This window comes from Acinonyx jubatus, chromosome C2, assembly GCF_027475565.1.
Source record: "Acinonyx jubatus isolate Ajub_Pintada_27869175 chromosome C2, VMU_Ajub_asm_v1.0, whole genome shotgun sequence".
In the NCBI taxonomy this organism is placed as follows: Eukaryota; Metazoa; Chordata; class Mammalia; order Carnivora; family Felidae; genus Acinonyx; species Acinonyx jubatus.
Genome location: NC_069384.1, coordinates 27,985,084 through 28,007,597, shown reverse-complemented (window position 1 = coordinate 28,007,597; position 22,514 = coordinate 27,985,084). Strand labels below are relative to the sequence as shown.

The 22,514-nt window shown below is 41.3% G+C and overlaps 1 protein-coding gene across 1 annotated transcript in view; it reads right to left on the bottom strand.

Moving 5' to 3' along the window:
• LOC106974551 (serine/arginine repetitive matrix protein 3) overlaps window positions 1-6,923 on the bottom strand; it is a 51,573-nt gene extending 44,650 nt beyond the window's left edge. The window contains exon 1 of the mRNA XM_027077523.2: window positions 6,508-6,923. Coding sequence (XP_026933324.2) covers window positions 6,508-6,908 — 401 coding nt within the window. The 5' untranslated portion in view covers window positions 6,909-6,923. The remainder of the gene's footprint in view (window positions 1-6,507) is intronic.
• Between the last annotated feature and the right edge of the window lie 15,591 nt (window positions 6,924-22,514).

The window sequence follows — 22,514 nt, the reverse complement described above, 5'->3', positions numbered from 1 at the left end:
AGTGTATACATCTACCACTCTGCTGTAGATTACTCTAAATTCATAAATGCAAGAATCAAAAAAGATAATCTAAAAAAGTGCGCATTTCAAAAACCAGCTACAATCCCTTAAACATTTCCTATCTCTCGAATCCTGGAGAGATCCCTCAAGGGAGAAGACTCTTTTTTTTTCTATTTTGAACTTCTAATTCTCAAATTTTGATTATGTTCTGTCACATGTCAGCTCTCTTATCTACACTGTTATTAAATCAACACAACAATTATACTATTCTCATTTTAAGACTACATATAAACATAATTTCCTAACTACTGCAATGCTGAATTATCATGACTTTTTAATGCATTAATGTATTTTTTAATGCAGTCACATGTTATACAGTATAGACAAACTCAACAAGTCAAAGCACACAACTACAAGGAGAAGCTTGCTTAGCAACTATGTGACTTGAGCTTTTCTCTCATCCACCTAAAGCTAATTGCCTGACTTCTACCCAGTATTCTTACATAGCTCCTGAGGAAGGTAAAAGCAAAATAAAGCACCCCAATTAACAGAAGCTCCTAACTCCTTAATTCCTGATTTGTTCTCAATTCATTAGCAGATTACAGATTTAAAAATAAGGAGTAGCCCTATCATTTAACACGTGACTGAAAAAGGACTTTCTTAATTAGAAGTCCAAGGATAAGAGACTTCATTCCACCAAAGCTCTGAATAAACACCAACATCAGGTCAATCAGAGTTGTCCTGGTTGGTCCTCGTGGTATCTTAAGCTGATGACTCAAGTTCCCAGCAAGCTTCTAGTTTAATATTTCTTGAAACACCAGGCTTAGTCACAGAGTGACCTGGAATTTAAGGCAAATAAGGGTCTCTTTCTTCATCCTTAAAGATATTTTTGCTAAATGACACAAAGTTAAAGAGGCAAGATGGGTTTTAATTTAGAGCTTTTATTCCCTGAAGTATACCAAGTCAAAAAAATTTCCTGGGAAGAGTGAAGCATGCTAGCTTTGAATTTCAAACACAACTATTAACCCTTTCAGAGAAGCAATTCTATTTCCAAATTTCTTAACAAAATGATTTTTCCCCTCACGCTATTTATTGAAAGAGGGAGGGAGGGAAGAAGGAAGACAGGATAGATGAAGGAAGAAAGGTGGCGAGGAAGGATGGATGGATGATGGACGGACAGACCAATGGATGTCACAAGCATCCTCCTAGCCAAAGTTTGAACACATTCTGGAATTATTCTTGAATTTTTTTCAGCTAAAAAACAAATCAGATGAATTATCCAAATCAGGTAATTATCCATAACATTATCTTCAAAAACAATCTATCCTAAAATCTGGTATAGACATTCAGAAGTATCTTAATACTACTAAGTAAACACAGTGAAGTCCTTTCTTTCATAGCTACATTTTTGAATTGCCAGTCTCCTCATAAATTCTTTAAATCTGCTTCTCATCATATTACCCCTACAGTTCTAGGCCAAATGTTATCCCTAGCATGGTTTAAGGTATTAACTTTAACAAAATCCTAATACAGTAGTAAAATGTATCATATTTCCCCTCTTTCCTGTTCTTCTCAATGTTTTATGAACTTAAATAAGATTACTTTGTTTCAGGTGTATGGATACTCTAAGACACCACAAGTTTTGTAATGCTTTATTTGTAATATTTGCAAGAGGTGCAGGAATCCATTTGGATTTCAAGGTTCATAATGCAGAGTATGTACTATCACAGTGACAACAATTAGTATAACATCCTATTATCTCAATAGCTGTATTTTTAATGAAAGATTAAAACTACCCTTCATACCTGTAGCAAAGGAAAAGGAAAAGTCTGTTCTAAATGACCTCTAATTTTTAGAATCCTGAATATTCAATATCTATCAAATTGAACATTAAATTTCAAGGAACAACAACAACGACAACAACAACAACGAAACAGATGGACATTTAGAGCACAGTTTGTGAAGAAACCCTACTAAGACTTCAGAGAACTCTAAGTCCCAATTTCCCCCTAATCCTAAAGGTGCTTAAAGGAAATATTATTTCTGTAGTTATCCACTTCAAGTTATCTTTATCAGAAATCCTAGGAAAGAATTCTCTAGTTCACCACCCAAACCTCAGTACTGTTTCCTGTGTTCAGTAAGACCCTTGGGAAACACAAGATCTTAAAAGAACAAAGAAAAGTGGTCTAATATGAATTCATTTTCTTCCAAACAAACTATAACTCCCGGTTCTACTCTGGTGCCCAGTTTTGGTCTTCCACCTTAAATATATATTTAAGAGACACTCAACAGCAAAGTATACAGAGGAACAAATGTGGAATTTGTCATTTTTCCCTCTCTAAACAACCACTATTTATATAATATTGCAGCCCTCATAAAAGGGAATCCATTACCATCAGCAATTCATGTCCCTGCTTCAGCATCAGATGCAAACAGGATACGGAAACAAGATCTCTCTCCTCCATTTACTTTTTGTTCATTCCAGCCTCCGGACATAATCCTCAGTTCCATTCCAATGGCCTGCTTCATCATCTGACACTCCTGATTTTTACCTTCTCAAGTCTTAGTGACCATCCTGGTATTATATTTCTGTGATTGTTGTGGTATCTAAATACTACAGAATGAGTCTGTTCATCCCCTCGCCCCCGGAGAGCAACTTAAGGAAATGCATCTTGAACAATTCAATTCCCAGATTCAAACTTATTATCCTGAAGCCCCTCCCCCTGCCATATTCTGCTGAGAATGTTTGACTTTTCAATGGTAGTCAATAATTGCTTTTCATAAAAATATTTCCTCCATTGGAAGACATGTGCACAAGGAGCTTTGTTAAAATATCAAATGCTTCTTTCCCCAGTCTTCATCCACGTTAACAGTAAATCAGTATTAAAACAAAACAAAATGCATACTGATCGTGTATGAGCCACGTGAAGGGGCATATGGAAAAAGCTCAAGAGTAAAGAACCTTTACCCCACCAGGGCCAAGACAGGAAGATGCAAAGGAAGGCAATTTTCATGAAAGAACGCATCCAAAAATGTAGAAGCTATTTATTTTAGAAAAGGGGATGAGAGGAGACAGCAATACAGAGAGAGGTGTACACACCACTGACAGATAAACTAGAATTCTTCTTCTCTATTAACCTACGCTTTAAAAACTAACTGCATCAGGCAATCTAAAGTTTGAAAAACAAAACTGTACCCATCACAATTTAAACTCAACAATTCTTTCTAGGTGAAAATTAGACGTTTTGAACTTATTTCTGGCAGAATTATCTTTCAACCTGATACACAAAACTCTTACCGCTTTTCCAAAACAACACTTAAAATACGAGCTTTTAAGTTTCCTACAATCTTCAAGTTTTAAAATTAAAAACCTAATCCCTTTAACATCATGTATGATATCCTAAGCCACTCTGATTTAAAATTACCTTCTATATCACTGCCTTCCAGTATTGGTTTGCAAAGAAATCTGTACAATTAATAATAACCTTCTTCTCTCTCATCTTTCTAGAGAGCCAAGAATGACATATCTTCTTATCTTCTTACTTGTTCCATTAGATTGACATATTTTGCCTCATCTGTCACCTTCCATAAAACTCTGCTTTCAGATATGAGTTAATTCATTTTTAGTTGTCCTCAATGTTCTAAAATAGTGATGTTTGACAGAATTAATACAGTGCTCTAGTTCTCTCTGTGCAACCGGTACTTAATTAAAGATCTTGGAGGCCATCTTTCTCTCAGGTTGTACCATTTAAAGAAGGAACGTTACTTCCTCCAGACAATGTGATAAGCCGCATGGCACTAAAGCTGCCATCCCCAGGTCTCCCATTTAACGGATCGCTTTACTATGTATAAACTACCAGCCAGACAGATTACCACTTTATTTCACATTGATTTACTTTTCACCTCTCGGAACCCTAAGTCTACTACAGCCTACGTTCTCTCTTACTTTTTGAATTTCCAGAATTCCTGGAGTTGTAACACTCCCTTATACTTTTATCATTGCTTTTGTTTGATGTGGGACCTCAAAAAGTCCTAATGACATTTCATCTGTAAGATTTCTTGAATCTCTGGTAACAGTGAAGACAGTCTTTAAGCAATCACAGAGCTACCTTGGAGCGCAAACTGAAAAATTCCCAGTTTTAAATTCTTTTGAATCCGTATCTTTTGGAGAACAGCCACTCAACTTGATATGTCATAATTTTCAATGCTAAAGGTAGCATGGATAATTGAAATTGGCACTTGCTATTTATTACACAAATAATTATTCTCTTGGATGGCCTTTTGAAAGCTAGGGCTTCTTAATCATTTTTTGGCTATACTGGAACCACAAGAGACGTGTCAATTTAAGCAAACTTCAGGAGCAATAAACTAACAAACAGACTCTAGGTGGTGGTATAGGTTATTTTTTATCATGATGTTTTGCTCTTAAAACTGCAAGAGTCAGAAGAGCCCTTAGCCTCTTAGCCTCTTTTACAGACACTTCTTTGCTGCAAACTTACAGTATTTGGGGATGTTTAAATTAGTAAAACCCAAGTTCTACAGAGTTTTGGAGATAAACGCAAAAAGTAGTTCTAAGTCAAGTCTTCCCACAGGCATTAAACCTGGTTTTCAACTGCTTCAAAAGCACTGTAGAGACCTCACTGGAGTAAAACTAACAATAAGCAGTCCTCTTTTTTTCTTTTTTTTTCCAAAATATACATTTAACTCACCCTCTTAGGGCACCTGCAGGGGTAAGTGTGGAAAGAGGTGTTTCCCCACCAGAGTGAGTGAAACAGACTAGAGTGACAATCCCCCAGCCTGCATAGTAGCTGTTCCCAGGGACTGATTCTTCTTTGTCTCTAGGAACTAACTCCAGACAGGGAAAAGTTGTTACTGGTTAGGAAGGCACTACTCTGAACCAACCAAACCCAATCGACACTACCACCAAAGCACTGGGCAAAACCCAAGCAACTTATTTCTAAGTTGAAAAACATTTCAACATACTCCAGGCAGCAACCCACACTCAAGTGCCAAGCAGTTGAAGCACTATTTGTTTTAAAAGTCCACTTATTTCAGTGTCTCTTCAACAAAGGTGACAAAGTGGTGGTTAAACATCCGGAAGATGCACCCACTTGCTAAACATATGATCCACTAATAAGCAGGTTCAAGGCAATTCATAACTTTAAAGAATGAATTAACAAAGCCCTCTGCTCCACGAATGCCCCCCCCCCACCAAAACGTAAAGGGTATTCATGTATATTACACGACAACCATATTTACTTTGGACACCTATAGACAGGCTTTCTTCCTCTAAAGACAGTTTTTCACCCCCGTACCATCTCGCAATTTAATCATTTACTTTACCGGAGACAAACTCCAACTTAGTTCCACCGTCTGAGCAAAAGTCTTTGTAGCTAGAAACGTCTTAATTTTTTTCCAAATAAAATGCCTTATTAAAAAAAATATTTAACGCAAAAGCGCTTATCATTCTGTTTTTCTTCCACTATCTTCAGAAACCAATTAAATCACTAACGAGATAGAAGGTAGAACCGCCCGTAATGCTTCAGAGATCAACATGTGTAAGACTCCCAGCTTGTTCGCCTCTGAGACACACAGTTGATTCCTTTGTTCCTTCACACTGAACACCAACTCTTGGTTAAAATTTGGAAACTACTTTGGAAAGGATGGGAGGGATCGTAGAATATTTCCAGGGAAACCGTTCATAAAACAACAAGATTCACTAGTAGTAAGGAGGACACTGCTGCACAAGAGGAGAGAAAGGCAGCCTCCCAGGACCTCCACTGGGCTCACCCCAAATGTGAGCCCGGTTTCTGGCTCATCAGGGGGTCAAGTGATGGTTGAGGCCTCGGGTGCAAAGAGCCTCGCTCTCGGGAGGGGGAAGGACAAGAACCGACCGGCCAGGCCTGGGGGTCTGGTGGGGGCCGGGAGAGCTGTCCCTTTTTTCCTGTTTGCTTGTCCAGACCCTGAATCCCGCGAGCCCTGAGCAGGGAGGCACCGGGCGAGAGACGGGTAGCAGCACCCGGCGCCGCCCAGGTCGCCCCGGGCAGCAGGACCGAGGGCTGCGCGGCGAGAAGCGCCCGGGACTCCGGGCCGAGGAGGCAGTGGAGCGGGGCACGACCCGGGCCCGGCCACCCGTGCCGGGCGCGCCTCGGGGAGCACACGGAGGCCGCCCCTCGGCCCAGGACAGCCACAGAGCGGCCGGTGAGCCCGGGACCAACTCCACAACTTGCCGGCCCAGCTGCCCGCCCCCCCCCCCCCCGAGTTCCCGGGAAGATTCGGACCCGGCAGGAGAGGCGGAATATCCCCGGAAACGATTCCTCCCCGAGGCTGAGCCCACCCCGCCGTCCGCGTCTGCTCCCGCCGCAGGCAGCGCAGTCCCCGGCGCCCCGACGCCCCCGCGGCCCTGCCAGCCGCCGCCGCCGCCGCCGCCGCGGGGCCGCGCTCCCGGGCCGTTTCCGGCGGCGCCCGCAGCCGCTCCCGCAGCCCCCGGCCGCGGCCGCCACTCACCCGAGGCCGCCGCGGCTCCGCGCCTCGGGCTCCGTCAGGCGCACTCCACGAAGGCGCCCCGCCGCCCCGTGCTCCCTCGGCGCCCCGGCGAGCTCTTCCCTCCGGTCAGCAGCGCTGCCAAGCGCAGTGGCAGCCGCGGGGCCACCGGCGGGCGTGCGCGGGCGGGCGGGAGGGCTTGGGGCCGGCGCGTCCCTCCGCCTCGGCCGCCTCCTCCACCTCCTCCGCCTCCGCCTCCTCCTCCGCCGCCGCCGCCGCCGCCTCCCGAGTTCGGGGCTCTGCTGCAATGTCTGCGAGGCTGACTTTGAGCGCCTCGCTCGCCGCCCGCCCGCCCGCAGCCGCGCTCCTCCCTCCGCCGCCGAGTCCGCCGCGGCCCAGTCCCTCCCCTCGCCGCTCCACGCCATTCAGCTCTTCAGCCAAGTTTCTTAACCCTTTTTTCCCCCTCCCTCCCATTGTCACCGGGGCAGGAGGAACCGCTCGGGTCCCGGCAGCTCGCGGGAACTGAGGAGCACCCCCCCCCCCGCCCCCGGTTTGCTGTTTTCCTCCTTGCCCGCCCTCTGGATGGCCCGGCGGGGGCTGCAGGGCCCAAAGGCGGCGGGAGGACTGCGTCGGCCGGGAGAGGTGGGTGCTCCACGCACCCGAGCCGACCCCCCCCCCCCACGCTCGGCTCCCGGCTCTGTCCAGCCGCCCCCGACCGCCCAAGGCGACTGGACAGCTCCTCCCGGGCCCCCCGGGGGCTTGTTCTCGTTAACGCCGGCCGTGGGCTCGCGTCTGGGACACAGCCTGGGGGCCGGGACGCCCAGGTCCCGCCGGGGTGCTGGCGCCCCCGCTCCCATTTCACCCCACGACACGCGTTCCCTCGGCTCCTTCTCACGCACCCCACCCCCAGCTTCCACCACCTTGTAATCTGTGTGTCCTGCTTTAATCTTGGCGGGGGGGGGGGGGGGGCACGGGCACTAACTCCAGGTCACTTTGACCCCACGCCTTAGCATGTAGTAGGCACCCAGGAATCAATGTGGAGTGACTCAGAGAGGAAGACTGGGAAGGAGACCTGAGGAGTGCCCCGTCCAGCTCCTTGGACGGACGTAGGACCCAGGAGCAGGGTTTATCTTCAACTGCTTTGTCACTGCGAAGTCTCCGGCAGGAGTCGGTCAGCGAATCTACATCATCCCGGGGAAGAATTTGACCCCACCAGACGAGGCAGAAAGAACAGGACTGCCACTTCTTCGGCAGCTCTGCTCGGTTCAGTCTCGGAATAAGAAATAACAATTACATCACGAGGCCGGGGCGGCAGCGCTGTGGAGCCTCTCGGTTTCCTGCAGCTTAATCTCGCTGAACCCGCCTCTGAACTGGGGTGGGGGGGAGGCACATATGGATTGGTGGCGAGAGAAAGTAGAGAGAGGAGAGAGTCCTACAAAACCATAATCCCCCCCCCTCCTTCTCCTTGCATTTGCTGTTTTAAAATCTTATCCTCAACGCTCCCCCAGACATCTAACTAGAACTATTAACACCCCTTCAACACCTCCCCAGATGTCAGGTTTCTTTTTGACTCTAGCATCTAGCGTTTAGTAACTCGCCATGAAAAAAAGTACCGGGGGGAAATGAGTGCCGTTGCTGAAATTGTCTTTTGCCTGATACAAAAACGCTGAAGTACAGCTTAGCCTCACCCTTAACTCAGAAATGGCATGCCTGTGTTAAAACACTTAATACACAAAACAAATGAGAGGATGAGGCACTCCATTCCTATGTATAGGTTTTCAAATCCTTAAGAATTAGATAACATTGGAAAATAGAGTTGCCAGCGCACTTAAGAAAACCACTATCCTAGTCATGAAACAGTAGTCTATGCCTGTTATGTAATGGCTGTATTGTGCATTTAAAATGTCTTTTAACCTTTAAAAATATGAAATGAGTGTTCTGTAACACCTCCAAATCTTAAAAGTGAAAGCAATGCTTAATAAATGCACCACCTAGCACAGTGCTGAGCACATGGTAGGATCATTTTGCTTAATGGTGATGGTGCATTTTAGAACAATTATTTTACATCACCCTAGTGATTCAACTGTGTAATCTGTTGCCATCTAACACAGTTTAAACTTCATATGGTAGCTTCTTATGTGCATATACAACAGTTTGAAATTTGCTCAAGGCCACTGTGTAAAGTCAGCTATTCTACAGTACATCATTTATCCAGTTGGTGAAAGTGAACTGTTCTAATTAAGTGATGATCATCAGAATTGGAATCTGGCCCTTTAAGGAGTCAAACTTAAAAAACAAACAAAAAACTGTTAAGTGATATACACAGATTTTCTAAAATGGGTTATATATATATATTTTTCTTGAGCAATATATTGGACTTTCTTTGGCTTTTTTCTTGGAAATTCAGGGTTAATTTTATTAAAAGTGTTTATTGCAGTAAGTTGTAGCGGATTCAACAAAAAAATTCTGTATCAGGCTTCTTCCTAGTTGTTAAGAGATGCTCCCAGGAGGTATATAAGCTATCAATCGCTGCACTGAAGGACTCTATGACTTAGTGATTATCTCTGCTCTTTGTAGTTTCTCTCGTCCCCTTCACTAACTGACAATCTGTTGTCCTTCTTCTCTGTTGCCACAGCATGCTGCCTCCAATATTTTCCTCCTCTTCTCATTGGCAGTGTCTGGTCTAGTGCAGACTGGGAATCTAGATAGCCTCACTTGTCACAATTCAGTAAAGTAAAACTAAGTAGGTCCTAGGTAAGAAACTGATGTGCTCACCAAGGAGTAAGACACATGAACCTTAATGCATAGACTTAGGGACAGTTATTCAGACTACTCAAATGTTGCTTTGAAAAGTATTCTTTTGGGGTGCCTGGGTGGCTCAGTCGGTTGAGCGTCTGACTCCGGCTCAGGTCATGACCTCACAGCTCGTGAGTTCGAGCCCCACGTCGGGCTCTGTGCTGACAGCTCTGAGCCTGGAGCCTGCTTCAGATTCTGTGTCTCCCTCTCTCTCTGCCCCTAACCCGCTCGCATTCTGTCTCTGTCTTTCTCGAAATAAATAAACATTTAAAAAAGTTAAAAAAAAAAAAGTATTCTTTTTTGTACCTTAACTGGGTTTTGGATCACTGAGGTTCATAGAGAAACGGCCTTCTAATAAGTGAGGTTACACAGTTAACCCAACAAGCAGAGTATTGGTACTGCCCTCCAATGCTAGTGTTAAAAAGTCCAGCGCCATGTTAGATGACTTAACAAAGCTGCCAACCTCCTATTAATCTATCTCTTCAACCCCACAGAAATCCAATAGTGAGATCCTGAACTCTTTTTGATAGTGCATCATTAAAAGTAAATTGGCCACCTTTTGTGGAATTCATTTTTACTTAATCGTGCTAATTGTGGTGGGGCTCTTTTGTTGTTGTTCTTTGTTTTTAAAAAATCAATCCCTAAATTTCCTGTCTAAGACAGTCATTACAGGGATATTGGGCATATATGTAATGTAAGAATGCCTATTCAGTAATTTGTATTTTGAAGACAACTCTCATTTTAACCACTTGTGATCTGAAAAAGATGCCCTTCAGTTTATATACTTAAACACAAAAGTATTTTTATAAACCCATGGTTCCTGTGGCATCAGACATTTAATGTTCAGAATCTATATGATTATCCATCACAAAGAAGTAGCCTGGGAAAGGTATGTTTATGTTGTGCTCCCTGAGTCTCTTGCCGGGGTCCAGCCTCAGCCGCTCCAAGGGTTCCCAAAGGATGAATGGCGTCGGCAAAAATAACAAATGGGCTCAGACAACAGCAGTATGTTAGACTGGCCGCTTTATTGTGGCAAGCGTGGCATTATATTTGTTAGCAAATTCCTTATAGCGTGCGTCATCTATGTTTTCTGGCATTACCTAATTCTAAAAATGTTCCTTTGTGTAATCACCCATTAAGAAACAACATAGTTATTTTCTTGTAACGTTCCCTCCTGCCCTTTCAAGGTCATCTAGCTCTCAACACCTCAAGTGGAACGTTTACAAGGACATGACTTCTTAATTGTTCCTTTGAACCATTTGCAGTACAAGGACCAAAAGTATTGGCTTTGGTCTGGGGTACCGGGAGGGAGCCAAGAGGGCCTTGGGAACCCACACCTTATGCGCTCCCAGAGAGGCAATGTATACCTAGGAACTAATGAACCATTCTGCACCTTAACCCACCAGGTCCAGTTATCATCTGGAATGCCTCCTAGGGGCCAAGTGGGCCTAGGGATTGGAGTAACTTGTATCCATAAATACATTCTTCGAACCCATTTGTCCCCTCCTTGGCTGGGAAATATATGGGGCTATCCTTCCTTTAGGTAGAGGAGTCTTTATAGGGGGTGGCAAGGGCTGGACGTAGGGCTGTATAATTTCCCTTTGGAATCTTACTTCCTTCCCCAGTGGTTCTTTTCCTGGGGCCGGGGAGTGGGGGGTGGCTGTCGCGGGCAATTCCCCAACCGACAAATCCCCAGGTACTTTCATTGGTAGGGGGGCTGCCCTGACCAATGCTGAGGCCAAATTACATAAAAAGCAGGAGTACAAGAAGCTTTACTTTCAGTGGGGCGCCATGCAGTCCCGATCCGTCTGCCGCCAGGGCCCTGCCATCAGGCTGGTTGGAGGAATAGCTTGGCTTCCCGCAGTCTCTACTATCAGAGCATGTTTCACATCATTTTGTGACTGGGTGTTTATCTTGTCTGTATCTCATTCTAGATGCAAACACCACAGGGCCCACATCCCTTGGGTTCACATTTGGATGCCTCTACCACCTATCCCTGTGCTCAACAAACAGCACTCAGTAGATACGGGGCAAGATTCTGTCATAGCCCAGTGGACAGTGTTTAGCTCTACTTGGCATATGGGTGGGGGATGAGGGAGTTCAGGGAAATTTTGACAGAGAAAATAATTCTTCAGCTGAATATTGAAAAGTAAGAGGAATTTACCAGGCAGGCAAAGTAGGAAAGAGATTCTGAGGAAAGGAAAAAGGCTGTTTGACAGTAAAGACATGTAAAGAAAACAAAGATATACATTGAGATGTGTTGCATCTACATGATACACTATGAACTAGTGACTAATGAACTATGACAACTGACAAAAATATTTACAGATGGAACTCCAGTGTAGCTACAGAGCTCTAGTCCCTTGGCCTCTAGAGAAAGCACTATCCAATAAAAAATATAAAGGGAGCCACAAATGTGACCTACATAGGTACTTTTAACCTTTCTAGCAGCCACACTTTAAAAAATACAAAGAAACAGGTAAACTTAATTTAAAAAAAAAATTTTTTTTAACGTTTATTTATTTTTGAGACAGAGAGAGACAGAGCATGAATGGGGGAGGGTCAGAGAGAGGGAGACACAGAATCTGAAACAGGCTCCAGGCTCTGAGCTGTCAGCACAGAGCCCGATGCAGGGCTCAAACTCACGGACCGTGAGATCATGACCTGAGCCGAAGTCGGCCGCTTAACCAACTGAGCCACCCAGGCGCCCCCAGGTAAACTTAATTTTAATAACATACTTTCCCTATCCAGATATATTAAAAGCATCATTTTAATGTATACACAGCCTAAAAACTATTTATTGGAGATTTTTTGTTCTTTCATTCGCACTATGTTTTCAAAAGCCAGTGAACAGCTCCGTTTGAACTAGTCACATTCAAAGCTTCAATAGCCACATGTGGCTAATGGCTGCCGCACTGGCCAGCACAGCCCCAGAGGACAGATGAAAATATTTAACAATACAGTTAAAAGAAACTTTCTTAAGGTGAAAGTCTAAATCTCGTTGAATCGGAGACTTTATTTGCGTTGATCACTGGTGTCTAGTGAAGTGATGCTGTGTTATAAAAACGACTTTCTTGGATCTAGGCTTTTCTGCCAATTAGAGAATCAGCAAAGTTTACATTTTGTGTACTGTGTCTTCATTAACCATACAGTAGCTACAACGACTCCTATCTCTATTAACTCTGGACTGTTCGTGTAAACTGGCTTTATGGCAGAAATAAAACACTATCAGTTGGGGGTTGAATAAGCTTTAAAAAAGTCTTCCCTAGAACACAGAACTACGTCTACGCTAGTTACTGTCAGGCTTCTTGTATAGAAGCCCAGGGTTTTGCTTTTCAGTGCTGCCATGCTCAGTTACTGTTGGACTATAAAACGCAGCCCAGCCTTTATTTGAAGCAATCACCTGCCTGAAGCTGCCGCGGTGAGGATGTGCTGCAGTGCCCTGAGCACCGAAAAGGTCTAAAGAGCTAAGATGAAGATGTTTAGACGCCCCATCTGCGGGTTACTGTGCGGTTTTCCATCACGAGATTGGAGCCTTTTTACTTTTGGTGGGGCTTGAAGGCCAAGGACTGGCAAAACCAGGGCACTCAGTATCTACACTAAAAGGAATCCTGTAAACTGGATCTTAAGAAAAAAAAAAATGTCTGAAAACGATTGTGTACAAGCAGCTGAAAATGTGCAAGAAAAAGATGCTTCAGCGAAGTGCGAATGTGGATGAAGCCTTCTCATTGCCAAAACAAGAAAATCTTTAACATAAATAAGGGATCCAAAAAGCCAAGAAATCCCAGTGAAGCTAAAGAAAACATGTCAGTTTTGTTGATGTGTCCATTTAGTATGTCCGTTTATTATGAAAGTAAGTATTACATGAAGTCTTATCTTTTTATGTAGAAATGGGTTCTTTAGTCTCATTAAGCAGTCCTGTCATAAATGAATAACATAATTTCATTTTGATATTTTACAAACATATATCCGTATAATAAATCATTTGAGTACAACATGACCCTACTAATTTTTAGGGCTCTTCTTCAGATAACATTCAACTAAAGCAAAGTACGTATCTGTTTTCCCAAATTATTCAAGGTTCTGTAGAGAAGAAAGCTATAAAGTCACAAATGTATATTTACCATTTGTTTGGCCCTCAAAAGAAATTGACACGGTCACCAACATGTCTATTTTAGATTTGTTTAGTTTGAAAAACATGAAATTCTTATATAGTTAATCTTTTCACTAAACTGAAATTACTTTTCACAAACATACATGCACATACACAAATATGCATATACACCACTAAGATTTCACAAAATTCAATGAGGGAAAGAATAGTCTTTTCAACAAATGATGCTGGGATTCCTAGATATTTATGGAAGAGAATGAAATTTGACCCCTTCTTTGTACCACACACAAAAATTAATTCAAAATGGATCATAGACCTAACTGTACAAACTAAACGATAAAACTCTTAGGAGGAAATAGAACAATAAATCTTCACGATCTTAGTTAAGTAAAGCCTTCTTACATGTAATACCAAAAGCACAAGTGACAAAAGGGAAAGAAGGAATATGAGACTTAAAATTAAAATTTTCCTTATTTCAATGGAAACTATAAAAACTGCAATGACAATTCACAGAATGGGAGAAAAAAATTGCGATCATGTATCTGATAAGAGACTTGTATCTAGGATGTATAACTCAATAATAAAAAGACTAATACCCAACTTTTAAAAATAAACAGAGGATCTGGGGCGCCTGCGTGGCTCGGTCAGTTGAGTGTCTGACTCTTGATTTTGGCTCGCGTCATAAACCCAGGGTTGTGGGATCCAGCCCCAGGGCAGGATCCATGCTGTGTGTGGATTCTCACACAACTCAAGGCTCTCTCTCTCTCTCTCTCTCTCTCTCTCTCTCTCTCTCTGACTCCCTCTCCCTCTCCCTCTCCCCCTCCCCCACCCATGCTCTCTGTCTCTCAAAAATAGTAAATTAATAAATTAAATAAATAAACAAACAAAATTAGCAAAGGATTTGAATAGATTTTTCTCCAGAGAAAACATAAATAAGCACATGGAAAGATGCTCCTTATCATTAGCCACCCGGGAAATGCAAATCCAAACGACAATGTTTTACCACTCCACACTTGCTAGGAATGTCTATAAACGAACAAAACAAAATAAAACAGATAAAAACAAGTGTTGGTGAGGATGCAGAGTAATTGGGCCCCTCATACGTTGCTGGTGAAAATCTAGAATGTTGCAGCTACTTTGGAAGACATTTGGGCAGTTCTTCAAAAGGTTAAATATATTTGCCACATGACCTATCAATTCCACTCCTAAGTATGTGCCCTAGAGAAATGAAAACTTTTTCTCCACACACACACAAAAAAACAACTTGTCCATTAATGTTCACACCAGTACTCTTCATAATAACCAAAAAGGGAAACAAACCCAAATATCCATCAGTTGATGAATGGGTAAACATATGGTATATCTTTACAGTGAAATATTACTCAGCAATAAAAAGGCAATGAACTGAAATGTGCCTCAATATGAATGAAGTTGAAAAGAAGATACTCAGTAAAAGAATTTAGTCACAAAAAACCACATAGTATATAATTACATGTATATGAAATGTCCATAATATGCAAATCCATAGAGACAGAAAGTAGAATAGTGATTACCCAGGGCTGGGGCAGGGTTTAGGAAGAAATGGAGATTTACTGATAATGGGTATGGGATTTCTTTTTGTAGTGATAAAAGTGGTCTAAAATTGATTGTGGTGATGTTTGTACAACTCTGTGGATATTGCAAAAACTGTTGAATTACTCACTTTAAATGGGTGACTTGTATGGTATGTAAATTATATCTAAATAAAGCCATTATATATTTAAAAAACAAAGTAAACACTAAAGGACCTTTCTATCTTTTTGTTTTGAAAATAAAACTTTGACATGTATCAGAAAATAAAGTCTGGTGTTTTAAAAATGTTACAACTCAAAATTACTTTTGCTTCATGTGATTTGCCAGAAATCAGCAAAGTAATATATATATCCATGAAACAAAAAAACTACACTTTGGTAATTAGCTTTGGCTGCTTTGTAATTCTTAAATGACGCAGTGCAGAAGGACAGTTTTATCAGGATAGCCCAAGTGTCAATAATTTAGTGTGTGTTATACTGTGTGTGCGTGTGTGTGTGTGTGTGTGTGTGTGTGTGTGTGTGTGTGAATGCATATGTGTGCATGTGTGTGTGTGTACCAGGGGTGACTTAGGAAGAAAATCCTGGATAAACAGCACATACTGCTCATGTCCCACAAAGCTCTCTTCCATGAGATACATAACTCAGTAATTTATCATAATAACTATTCCTACAAAGCTAAATGATTACTCCTGTTAGATGGTTCACTATATTATGTTTCCTAACAGTCATATCCAAGAAATCTAATTCTACATTCCATCAGCTAGTAAGTACGTTTGGTTGCTGGTAACAGAGACAAGAACTAACAGCAATTAACCTGAGATAGAAGTTTATTTTTTTGCAATGTAAAGAGACTCCACAAATGCATTTCTGGGGCTGGTTTGATGATGCCATCATCTTTAGACACCCAGGTTGCTTCTATTCTGTCACCTTTAGCTCTTGGCTTTCATTCTAAAGATTGCCTTGTGATGTTTAATTGGCAGCTGAAGCTCCAGTCATTGCGTTTGCATTTCAGGCAAAAAGAATGTGGTTTTAAATGAGTTTTCCTGAAAGGGCCATCCAATAACTCCTACTAACATTTCATTGGATGTATCCAGAGGGAGTATGGGGCACATAGTATTTTAGCTGGGAACAACACTCAGATAAAATCAAGGTTTGGTTTCTAAGAAGATGAGAACTGATGTTGAGTGGGTGTATTAGTTATCTTCTGCTGCATAACAAAGCACCAGAAAAATTAGTAGTTTAACACAAGAAACACTATTATCTTATAGTTTCTGATAGGTATAAATTCAGGAACAGCTTAGCTGGATTATTTTGATACAACGTCTCTCATGTGGTTGCAATCAGGATATTGGCAGGGTCTGCAATCATCTGAAGGCTTGCCTGGAGCTGGAGTATCCAATTTCAAGAAGTCTCCCTCACAAGGCTTTTGGCAGGAAGCCTCAGTTCCTCACATGGCTGTTGGCAGGAGACCTCAGGTCCTTGCCACATGAGCTTGAGTATCCTGATGATGTGGCTGCTGAACTCCCCCCAGATGGAGCCATCCAAGAGAAGCAATGGTGAAGTCACAACGTCCTTCGTGACCTGGTCTCCTAATTCACAGAAAGTACTTCCGTTTTATTCTACTAATTAGAGGTAAGTCGCTAAATTAACTCCCCTCTTAAAAGGAAAGTCATCTTGAAGGGGAGGTATCAAGCAATTTGTGGGCACAGCTTAAAACCACTACAGCAGGCTATTGAAATTTTCTGTCATGGTCTGCCTCTGGTTTCCCAAACCAGCATGCGCACCATTGTTTTCATACATACAACAGTCGCACTGTTTCTCCCATGCATCCAGACACATGTCTTTTTCTGTGACGGCATCAAATCTGCTGCCTGAGATTTCCAGGTGATGTGCAGCCCTCTCCAAGGACCCCAGATGCAACTCCTTGCAGGCTGACCACCAATTTAGTTTTAAAGACATGTTTTCAGCTATCAGCACATTTAAGTTTTGTAGAAGGAATGACTTATTGCAATAAGCCTGTCCATTTGGAAAAAGGCAAATGAGAAACATTAGTCACTATTCCATAATAATTATCAAAACCTACTAAGCAGGAATAGCCAGGACTCCCTGCCCTAACACCGTAGGGAGTTCCTTGGTTGGCCAACCTGACAGCTTCTGGTTCTTTCTCTTGAATGTTTTCCTTCATGTTTTGTCCTCTGATGCTCCTGGATCTTCCCCTGGGAGATTTCTTCTTGCCAATTTTCCTCAACAAATACATATGAGGTGGGCACAAGGGAGGATGTCCTTCTTGGAGACGTTGTGGACTTGAAACACTGGGGTGCAGAGATTATTTAAAAAAATTTTTAGTGTTTATATTTTTTGAGAGAGAGAAAGTGTGTGTGAGTGAGTGAGGGGCGGGGGCGGGGGGTGGAGGATCCGAAGCGGGCTCTGTGCTGACAGCTGAGAGATCATGACCTGAGCTGAAGTCGGACACTCAACCGCCTGAGCCGCCCAGGCGCCCCCACAGAGATTATTTTAAAGTTTTGATAACCACAGACTATTGTAGACCAAGTTGGGGATTTCTTTATGAAGATAATTCCTTCAAACATTTAACAGACTTGATGTATTTCCATTCTGTTCTATGTATAAACTACCATAGCCAAAGTCTTGCCTAGACATGGTTTTTCAACCTGCAGATTCTCTTTTATTTAGTAGGCTCTGTACTCTGTCTCTCCCTTTGGCCCTTAAATTAATGGTGGTTACCTTGAGAGCATCTGAAATAATAGGCTTAGATGGGGAAGCAATACAGTTCATCACTTACTGCCAGCAATATCACTGCTGCTTTATGACAAAGCAAGAGTCTTACCTCCTGCTAAGGCTACAGCTTAAAACTTCTTCAAGTTCAGGTACAGAGGCAGATGGCTTTTTCAACGCCATGAGGCCCAAATCATTGGACTGTCCATCAGTGTCATTAGCATGCACAGGCAGAGAATACGTCTCTTGATAAATCTTTGCTTCCTTCCACCCCTGCTTCAAGAAGGTTTAGTTCTAGTCTGGGTTCACCTAATGCATTAGATTTTGCTAAAAATAACAAAAATGAACCAGCACCTACCAACACTATACATTTGTTTTTGCTCTGTCTCTTAACGTTATAGCCTCCGTCAGCAAGTATCCTGATTTTTAAGGTAAGCAAGGGACAGGTTAGGCAAAGGCGTGGCCGCCACATTAAACTTAGACCCTCACCACTCACCACCCAACCACTTCAACTAACTCAGGGCTAGCCGTGCTGGGCAGCATCCCATTTCTGGTACCAATTACTACATGGGCCATGGTTCTTTGGTTCAGAAAACAAAATGAACTCTTGCTAAGTTAAGCAGCCAAAGGGCTTATTATAAAATAATATAATAGATAATTTACACAATTTTTGCTGGGACCCAGGAAATATGTGTAACATATGTAACATTCAGTTTTCCAGTTTCTAGTCACCGGGAAGGCATGCTAGAAAGGGATTAGAGTGATCTTTAGTGTGTCCTTCCATGGTATTATTTGCCACAGTGGCCAAAGGGTTATTTCTGGTATAGAGCAAGACCTCAAGTTTTTGAGGCATATACAATATTTTAGATTGTAAAATAAACAATGATTCATCATTATTTGATGATCGTTGGTCAATAAATCTGGGTACATCTTGCATTAATTATATTTCATCATATTCCAGCTCTTAGAAAGTTGGCCAACCAGTGTTAACCAGTACACTATATCTTGATCTCGATAGGTTACAAGAAATGTACTTGCTCTTGGATAGGGCATCTTTGCTACTAAGGAAGAGAAACATACCAACTAACTTGAAAAGAAAGGAACTTCTAAGGACTAAAACACAAGGAATCTAAGGAAATGCTGCCTCACTCGCCCTCAGGAGACCATAGCACTTCATCCTAGTGCTCCATCAATAATGTGTCTTCATTCTCCTCCTGTTCAGACCATTTATTGGTCCAATTCTCCAAATAGAAATTTTGATTGACAATCGGTCAGCCAAATGGACTACTTTTATGTGCAAGTATCCACCCCTCTTCTAATCAGCTGCAGCCATGAGTGGAGGTGAGGGCAAGTTAACTTAATTCAAAGGATTGACATTCCCAAGCCTGTGAAAAGGGCTGGTAAAACTAGAAGGGTAAGATGGGTGTGGTAGATCAATAAACTAATATTTGTAGTGTAGTCATTATCTTTTATACCACATAAATTAAGACTTGTAATATTGTAACAGCATCATCAATCTTATTTACGAACTGTCTGCCTACAAATTAATGCCTGTGAATCTTATATACAAAATACATTAAGCATATTCATTCTTTCACCAATTATGTATTGATTGCCTGCTAAGTACCCTGCAGTGCACTATATCAAGTTCTCTTGATACCAAATGAACAAACTATGGTTACTTACTTTGTGGTACCCATATGAGGAGTCAGCTAATATTTTGTTTGGTATGTTCTTTAATCAAGACGTGATTAAGATGTTTTTTGCTTTTTTTTTAACAGGGAAGGAGGCATTGGTTCATATTTTAGGAGTTCAAGGAAGGGTTTCTTCCTTTAAGGAAGAGATTATTGAACCATATCATAAAAGATGAATTTATCAACACGCTTTTTTTCTTATGGTCATCACTGATTGGCTTTTATAAAACCTACTTGTTATAACCTACTGTCATTAAACCGTGTGTTGCAGATGTTATTACCCTTCCAGCAAGCTCCATTGATTGTCAATGTGTTAACATATAAGGCTAGAATGGTATTTTATCAATTGTAAGCAGATTCAGATTCCTCCCATGGGGTAAAATTTGCTTTTCTAATACCCAGATGGCTTGCATGCATCAGAACTTTACAGGTCTCTTTTAGTAGTGGTTGTTATTTCCTTGATCTCTTCCTTGGGATCAAGGCCAGTCCTAAACCAAGTTATGCAATGTGCCAACCTTACTTTTGGTACTAGTACATGCTCTTTTTCTAACTCACTTTATTACAGCTCCATAGAACGTTGTGGATTTATGCACCAGTTTTCTTTCTAACACACCATCAATTGTTTCTTGTACTGCTAAGAAAGAAGATTATAATCCAATAAAGACACAATGCTTTTTCATCACACAGAATTTTTCTTTTATACTTATTGGAGGAACCCTTTTAAGCTTAACTGATACATAGATTTTAAAAAATCTTTTATCACTCTTATGTATAAGTCAAAGGACAATATAAGTAAAATACATTCATTAAGGTATTCCTAAAATGTTTTCACATTGAGTCTATTTCCCAAGGATCACTTTTTGGCCCAATCATTGATGTCTATTTTGTTTTTTAACACAACTTAATCTTTTATGCCATCAAGAAGCATCGACTATGTAGCTTTTTTTTTTTTTTTTTTTTTTTTTTTTTTTTAGCAGGTTTCATGCCCAGCACCAAGCCCAACATGGGGCTTGAGCTCATGACCCTGAGATAAGACCTGAGCCAAAATTAAGAATCAGAGACTTAACCTACTGAGCCAGCCACGCACCCCTATGTAGCATTTCTTAAAAGAGTGCTCAATGACCATCTCTGGGATTTTTTAGCCCTACACTGTGACTCTCAACCTTTTACTTATCACTTACCTCAATCCTTGAAAAATTTAATCTGACAGTTCACAAACTGATTTTGAAAAATACTGATGTTTCAAGCTTTTCTCTTTTTCAAAATCAAATAATGGTTATCTTTTCTCAATTTTCAGGGTGGGGGGAATCAGCTGTCAGATAGTTTTTGGAATCTTTTCACATTTTGTTTTTAAATCTAGTTTCTGCTATCGTTGACCATACTAGAACCTTGTTTCACATGATATTGAATTTACACAAATATACAGTCTTTTCATTTTTAGCAACATTTCAGGGTGTTATGAAAAAAGCTTTCCTACAAATGTTTCATTTCTTAATCAAATACTAAAATCTTTTAGTCACTCTCCTAAAAGCCTGCTTTTTTCCATGGACACAGATATATCAGTGGCTCAAATACACTAATCCCTGCTAATAAATTGGCTAGTTACTGTGTTGGACTCCTTAGAAGAGGTCTTAGAAAATTCACAAGGAGTGAATTGAAGAGTGGGAATTTGAGACACTCCACAGGCCAGTGAAGGGGTCAGGTTTTTACCTGTCAAGCTTTTTCAGATTTCCTCAGTTGTATAATGTGAACAAGACATTCTTATTGTAGACTAGCCCTACCTGTGATCAACACTTTTTTCCAATCCATTTGGTGGCAGGGGTGGGGGTGGGGGAGTAGCTCGATCCTGCATCAAAGAACCAAATTTATAGACAGGTTCTTTCTACCCAGGAAAGAGCTTATGCACTTAATTAATCTTTTCAGGAAGCTAGGCTGACTCTCACTACTTCAACACATTGTATGTTTAAAGCATATATAATTTAATCCTGTTGGAATGATGTGTGGAAGAGAATTGACATAAAATAGCAAGAAAGCTCTGAAGTGAACTGAGCTATATAATTTGGGCATAAGCATTCTTAATATCACCTTTAAAGGAACTTGAAAGGTATTTGATGGTGGAAGAGATTTTGGTGTAGGTTTGAAAACTATCAAACAGCATTTGCTGGCTTCTCCATTTTGATTAAAACATGCTCAGAGGGAAAATAGTGGTTTGTCTGTTAAGTCAAACACTAATGAAACATTTGCTAAAATAATCTATTTAATTTGGACAACATTTGGCAATAAAGTGCACTCGCTGGATCATTTGCCTGTATTTTGATCTTTCAGAGTTAACTGAGCACAGCTAAGTCTAATATGGTAATGGGCTCTTTGTTAAAACCTGGGCATATGCATTTCTCACGCTCTGTTGTGTTCTTTTCTGGTGAAGAGAGATAAGAACCGGTATTGTGATGGAATTAAAGGTTTTTCATTGACATATCTAAATACCATGAGCCTGAACTGTCTCATTTAGTCATGTCCTGTTTCTATATATCTTACGGATCAAAGCCATCATGACTCTAAGGCTCAGGTGAGTAATGAGGATTAGCCATATTAATCAACTCATCACAAAAAGAGTGAGTAATTAATGTTCGAATACTCCACATGTGCTTTTTGAATTAGCCTATGGTAATTACAATACTTCTGGTATGTGAAACAAAATAAGTCCAGTTGCTAATACCAGTGGAAAATATAATACATCATATTATCACTATTTAGTATTATTTTATAGAAATTAGACGGACTGTTTTAGAATTCAAAATGGTTCTTGTTTCTAAATTATTGTTTTACATTTTATGCATGTATGTATGTGTGTATATGTGTACACATATACACGCAGTACTCATCGCCACCCCCCCAACACATACACATTATAAATGGACTTTATGTTAACAGCTGCCACTTGCAGTACATTATTAAGCAAGTAACTAGTGGACGAAAGCAAAGCGAAAAAGCTGCCTTTCTGTTTCTTCTGGAACTCTGCAAAACCAGAAGCGTCATTCACACATGTATACTTGGAAAAACTGACCTAAATATGCCCTTCCAGAAGATGTAAGTGATTAGATCATCGTGTTGAAAGCCTTCATT